Source organism: Peromyscus californicus, unplaced genomic scaffold, assembly GCF_007827085.1.
Source record: "Peromyscus californicus insignis strain IS unplaced genomic scaffold, ASM782708v3 Scaffold_7__1_contigs__length_154581171, whole genome shotgun sequence".
Lineage (NCBI taxonomy): Eukaryota > Metazoa > Chordata > Mammalia > Rodentia > Cricetidae > Peromyscus > Peromyscus californicus.
In genome coordinates this window covers 65,814,612-65,821,538 of record NW_026294595.1, presented here as the reverse complement: position 1 = coordinate 65,821,538, position 6,927 = coordinate 65,814,612, and the positions used below count along the sequence as shown (strand labels likewise).

Genomic DNA, 6,927 nt, shown 5'->3' with positions numbered 1-6,927 from the left:
TGTGAAAAACGACACAGCTGTTACAACATTGTACTTGTTTTAACTTTTTTTATTCTTGAGAATTTTATACATGTATACAATGAAATCTGATCATGTTTATCTTCTTCCCATCTCCAGTCCCTCCCACATCCTCCTCAATAGGCCCCCTACCAACTTAATGCCTTTTTAAAATTACCCACTGAGCCCAGTTAGTAGTGTCCAATTGCAGAAGGGTGTGGAGGCTACTACTGGAGCATGCTTTTGTTTCCTGTGAAACTGAAAGAAACAAGGCAGCCAGAGTTTATAAGTCTTGTGAGTGTGTTGTTTATTTTTAGGACTTTTACCTGTCAGTTGAGCTGAATTGATAGAGAAGATGAATAATATCACCGAATTTATCCTTATCGGATTGACTCAAAATATGGAGCTTCAGATATTTTCATTTGTCGTGTTTCTCATTGTCTATCTGCTCACCTTGGCTGGCAACATGCTTATCATGGTCACCATCAGCAGCAGCAGGGCCCTGGGATCCCCGATGTACTTCTTCCTCTCTTTTCTGTCTCTGATTGATGGCTGCTGCTCCTCTTCCATGACTCCTAAGATGCTGGCTGACTCTCTCTGTGTGAAGAAAACCATTTCTTTCAGTGGATGCATGACTCAAGTCTTTGCTGAGCATTTTTTCGGTGCTGCTGAGATCATTCTTCTCACTGTGATGGCTTACGACCGCTATGTGGCCATTTGTAAACCCCTGCGCTACACGATCATCATGAACAGATTTGTGTGTGGCCTCTTGGTGGGAGTGGCCTGGGCTGGAGGTTTTATCCATGCAACCATTCAGATCCTCTTCACAGTTTGGCTGCCTTTCTGTGGCCCCAACGTCATAGACCACTTTATGTGTGACCTGACCCCATTGTTGAAACTTGTCTGCATGGACACACACACCTTGGGTCTCTTTGTTGCTGCCAACAGTGGCTTCATCTGTCTACTAAACTTTCTACTTCTGATGATCTCCTATATAGTCATATTAGATGCTCTGAAATCTCACAGCAAGGAGGGAAGGCGCAAAGCCCTCTCCACCTGTGTCTCTCACATCACAGTGGTCATCTTATTTTTTGTGCCTTGCATATTTGTGTATCTGCGCCCAGTAATGACCTTCTCTATTGATAAAGCTGTGGCTGTATTTTACACCATGATTACTCCTATGTTAAACCCCTTAATTTATACCCTCAGAAATGCCGAGGTAAAAAATGCTATGAAGAAAATTCTGGGTCAAAAGTTGACTTAAATGTAGAAGGAATCACATAGCATGAATTAATTATCCTTCAAAAGCTATAAAAAATTACTCAAGATTCTGAGCTAGGTGAACAGTATATGTTAAAGTATGTTGTTGCTATGTCAAGCTCTCAAAGAAATGATAATACATTAAATTAGTATTATAAAAATATCCCACTTAGATTTAATCATTGCTCATTTGCTTGCCAAACTTCAGTGTGTTGTGAGGTTAAGGTTCTTGTTGAAGTGTATGTTCCCAGGACACAGCGCTAGTAGTCACAGACTGAAGGGCTATTGTTGACAGACATATCTTCATTTGGGGTAAACTTTCTGGATTTATCTAAGCAAATTCCCTACATATACACTTTGAGAAATAATATACTTGCCTATTAAAATATTATAATATTAGATAATTTCTTGGGCTATACATTTCATAGCAAAACTACTCCTTGCCACCTGTGACAGGCTGGAGATCTGACCTTGGGGGCATGAGAACGGAGGAGCTGGCCCTGCCCATCACCAAGTGTAGCATTCTGGAGAATGGGTCCGGCACCTCACCTGGGCAAAATAGTAGAGCTACCCTGGTGGTGTGAATGTAGGTGAGCTGGACCTGAGGGTGTGAGAGCAAGAAGAACTGGCCCCACGCCTTCCTGTCTGTTGCATGGGGTGAGCTAGCCAGGATAGTGCTGGAGAACTAGCCTGGGTGGTGACAATGAGGGAAAGCTGTCAGGCTGACTAACCCAGCTACCACCCAGGCCTGGGACCAGGACTCTGAGATAGTCCACCTCAACACTCACCTTATCTATGAACTGCTGCAGCATGTGAAGGGCCTGAACCTGTAGACCCAAAGTTACAGGATCTTCAGGACACAAGGCAACAACAGGATGTCCAAGAAAGGCCCAGTGAGAGCCCAGTATTGATAGGGCAGCAAGAGCCAGAGGCCTCAAACCAGACCAATGACTCATTGAAATGAATACTTACAAATAAATATGTATGAACTAAAGGGTTTACTATGTGACTCACTGGGCCACACTACAGCTTCATGCAAAGATTTAATCATTTTTTTTGTTTTGTTTTTGTTTGTTTATGGTTTTTGGTTTTTATTTTTAAATTTTGTTTTGTGGGGCATTGTAAGGGCATAGGGCAGATGCTAGGGGACAAAGAGATGAGTGGGGTTCTGAGCCCTCTCATGATGTGAAACTCACAAAGAATCAATAAAAAGTAAAAAGAATAAGTAAGAAAGTATATCCCTAAACAATGATGATAATCACAAAGTTACATCTTCATGAATTGTGGGATAAAAGGCTGTATCCTGTAACAAGAACTGCTAAATGGTCTTATTAATAAAAAACCCAGAGCCAGATACTGGGGTGAATGCTGAAAGATCAGAGAAACAGAACAAGCCACAGCCAACAACCTCACCTTACCAGAGCATGAGTTTCTGTTTCCTCACACCTTGTATACCTTTCTGTGTCCTGACATGTTACTTCCTGGGATTAAAGGCGTGTGTTCTTCCCAAGCAAAGACATGAGATCTCAAGTGCTAGGATTAATGGTGTGTGCCACCATGCCTGACTCTGTTCCCACTGTGTCCTTGAACTCGAAGAGATCCATCTGGATCTCTGCCTCCCAAGGGATAGGATTAAAGGTGTGTGCCTCCACTGCCTGACATCTATGTCTAATCTAGTGGCGGGCTCTGTCCTCTGATCCCCAGATAAGTTTATTTGTTAGATCATAAATAAAATATCACCACATTATCCTTAACTCAACTTGTTCCACAGTTAAAGTTCTACCTCCTCAGAGGTCTCCAAATGCTCATATAAAGCCATTCTTCACTATTTAAATCACCACATACATCTTTAACATTTTCTCAATGACATTTCACCATCTGAGTATCTTAGCTGCTTTATAAATTCTGTGAAAGTGGGGGCATCGGCTGCCTCACCCACTACCACTTTTGTAACACCTAGCCTTAGTATAGCACAAATATTCACTAAGCAAATGATCATCATGTCCATGTGACACTCAGGAAAAAATTCATTTAAAAAAGAGATATTTGATAACTGGACTACTTATAACATTGATCACTTTTAATTCTTGCTAATAAATTGAAGTGGAGACATTAAGATCAGTTTAATATATCAAACAGACTTCTTATTTAATCACACAGGATCATCTGTAGCTAGGTTAAGTAGGAGGGGTTTATCATGTGCAGCGTATTTGTCTACATAGTTACTGGAGGGTTAGAATCACAGAGTGAAAGAACTGTCAGGAATAACTTGCTGAGGCACATTTGGTAGAGTAGACTGTCTGGAGGACATGTTGCTAGCGCTGAGACCTTGATCATGTGCTCACAGATGTGACTCTGAAGGTGTGTGCTGTTTTTCTGACCTGAGGATAACTCATCTCTAGAGATTCAAGAAGAACCAACCACAGGTAATCACCTCCCGTGTCACTCACATTAAAAAAAAGTCCCAAATAAAACAACAACAACAACAAAAACCCACAAAAGATTTGTATACTCTGTGTATCTGACACGATGCAAGGGGTTCATATACCTTATGTTGTGTTACCACAGTGTCTTGTGCTACGTAATCTTTCTTGCTTTTATTAGGAACCCATTCCCATGCAGTCTCTAGGTTTTAGAGCACTCATTCATTCATGGATGCCTAACACTCTCATCTCTCAACTGTGTCACAGTTTCTCATACATGAAATTTAGGGGACACATTCAAGCCATAGTACCCACTTTCAGTATCACATATCACAATGGTTAGGTTTTAAAACAATCAATTAGTTCATAATAACATTATTATTGTTCATAGTTTATATTGGAGCTCACTTGTGGCAGTGTGTTTTGTGGCCTTGGGAAAATGTACAGTGATACACATCCTCTATCATAGCATCATACAGAGTACAATGATACATGTCCCCTATCATAGCATCATACAGAATACAACGATACATGTCCCCTATCATAGCATCATACAGAATACAATGATACACATCCTCTATCATAGCATCATCCAGAGTACAATGATACACATCCTCTATCATAGTTTCGTACAGAGCAGTTTCACTAAAGTGACTATCTTCTGTGCTTCACCAATTCACTTTCTCCTAAACTGATTACATCTGTTGATCTCTACTTCCTTCAAAGTTTTTTCCTTTAAAAAATAGCAAGGAAATTGAGTCAGGTCAGATCATCAATGAATGAATTGATAGTGAAAATATTGCACATACACCCAGTGAATTTTTGTTTACCCATAAAGAAGAATGAAATTATGAAACTTTCAGGAAAATGGATAGGAACTGGAAACATTGAAGTGACTCAGGCTCTGAAAGACAAGTATCACTTGTTCTCTCTCGTATGCATGTCTTAGTTTCTGATCTTTATATATGTATACATGAGAGTGAGTGTGAACAGATTCCAGGAAATAGAAAGGGGCCATGAGAGGGTGGAAAAGAAGGTTTCAAAGGGGATTGGGGAGGGTAAGGGGACATGTGGTGCAAAGTTCTAGGGGGGGCAAAATGGTTTAAACATGGCTTGATGGGGCAGGGAGATGGAGAGAGAAAGGAAGGGGAGGCCAACAGTAACTAAGAAGTATATGGAGATGTTATCAGGAAACTTGCTCGTTTGTAAGCCAATTAAAGTATAAAAAACTAAAAATACTAAAGGAGGACTGAGGTACTTCTCTGTTCATTTCCTTTCCTCTCTTGCATTTTCTTTTCTTCCATTTCCTCCACTTTTCCTCTTCTTTGTTGTCTTGGCCTTCTGCTTTCCTTCCTTTATTTATTACTTCAATGCTGGAGATCGAATCCAAGGCATTGTACCGCCTTTCCCAATGCTAGACTTAGCTGTATACTAAGCCCTTAGCCTTTTACAATCCTGAATCTGCCTCCCTATAAAGATGGTTCCCATCTCACCTATGCATTTCAGCTTAAGTATCACATTTAAAATGACCTTTTATAATTACCTTAGTCACAGGTTACCTAGATGTTCTCCGTCATAATACTTGCATGATTGTTTTATTAGAACCAATCATAGATTATAATTATATTTTAAAGGTTGCTCCCATTTTTTATTTTAAGGGGCCATGACCTTGAAAGAGAGCAAGGAGAAGCATATGAGAGGCCTTGGAGGCAGATTTCCATTTTGGACGTAATTATATATAAGAGATGTAACTATATTATAATCTCAAAAATGAAATAAAAAGCCCCTAAAATAGGGAAAGAAGAATGAAAAAACAACCCAAAATATATAAAGCCAATGTAGGTAAGCCTAAACTCGGTTTTTTTGGTCTGTTCTGGTAACTATTGTAGATCCAGCTAATTGTATAGAACTTGAAACAAAATAGAGCCTCATAATAGCTCAAATAATACATCTGTAATAGCTGCTAACTAACTAAATACCTAATAACTAAATACTAAATAAATACCTAAAAGTATATACAGCTATACAACAACAGATGCAGAAAAAATCAAGTGGTAAGTAAAAGGAACAAATAATTGGCTCTGACAAACCAGAACAGTGAGCAAAAAAAAAAAAAAAAAAAAAAAAAAAACAAAACAAACTACCTTCACTAGAAACAGTGAACTGGGCTGATAGTTTAATTTTGACTGCCAATTGTCAATACAATTGTCAATACAATACAACTGTCCTACAATAGTTTCTGAAATGATGTTTTTCCTTTTTATATCCCATCTCTATGTGTCTGAATAATATGATGGGATTTTTATACATAGATATTCTGTTAAATATTAGTGGGAGGTCACAGTGAATTTCATTAAGAGCTGGTCTTGGATACACTCCAGATGCTACGTTCCATGATGAGTGTAGGTGTCCGGTATAAAAACCTCCCATGATCATTGGTCCTGCCAGGCAGAATGTGAAGCTCTCTTTGTCACTGATATAACTTAAAGCATGACTTAAAAAAGGCACATGAATGATTTCTCCCAGTCAAGTGGATGTATTTGTCCAGAGGAGAGGAGGTGAGTTAAACACCTGGAGGGCAGCTGTTCTTTATTGAAGTTATTAGAAAATAAGTTAAGAGACAAAAATCTTTCTTATTATAAAGGTTGATTCTGTCTTATTATAGGGACACAGGATTTACCTGAATTTCTGTTGTTATTCTAACATCAAAAATACTAATTTTTGTTTGCATCATGTAGCTCATTTGAACCAGTTCCTCAAGGTAGACAATGATTTTCTGAAATAATCAGAAGACCAGAAAACAATTCACATGGTTTCAAAAATATCTTCAAGAAATAATGTAGCTTTTGCCTTCTATGTGCACACCCAATGGAAGAAGAAATCTTATTGTGAAACAAAAAGTCCCTTTCAAACTGTAAAGAAACTCTCAAAAGGTAAGACTAGCAGTTAGTAGCAGAATCTGGGTAAACTTTTCACTACACAATTATATCAATTGAGTTTATGACAATTAATACATTGAGGAAACTTTTGCATGCACAAAGTTACAGGGAAGATTGCATGTGACATGTAAATGAGTATAGTTTTGGAAAACCAAAGGAAATTGATAGCACTTATTTTGTGTCCTTGAAAGTTATAGTTCCAACTTGGAAAATAGAAGATTCTTCCTGAAAAATGATTCCTCATCCAATATTAACGATTCTTTCCTTTGATATGAACCCCTGGTGTAGACCTTGAACCTTTATAAGGT

At 38.7% G+C, this 6,927-nt stretch overlaps 1 protein-coding gene across 1 annotated transcript; it reads left to right on the top strand.

Moving 5' to 3' along the window:
• Nucleotides 1-325: 325 nt before the first annotated feature.
• Nucleotides 326-1,261, top strand: LOC128101537 (olfactory receptor 4C12-like). The gene has a single exon (XM_052724776.1). The coding sequence runs from the start codon at nt 353-355 to the stop codon at nt 1,259-1,261; it is 909 nt and encodes a 302-aa protein (XP_052580736.1). The 5' UTR covers nt 326-352.
• The last annotated feature ends 5,666 nt before the right edge of the window (nt 1,262-6,927 follow it).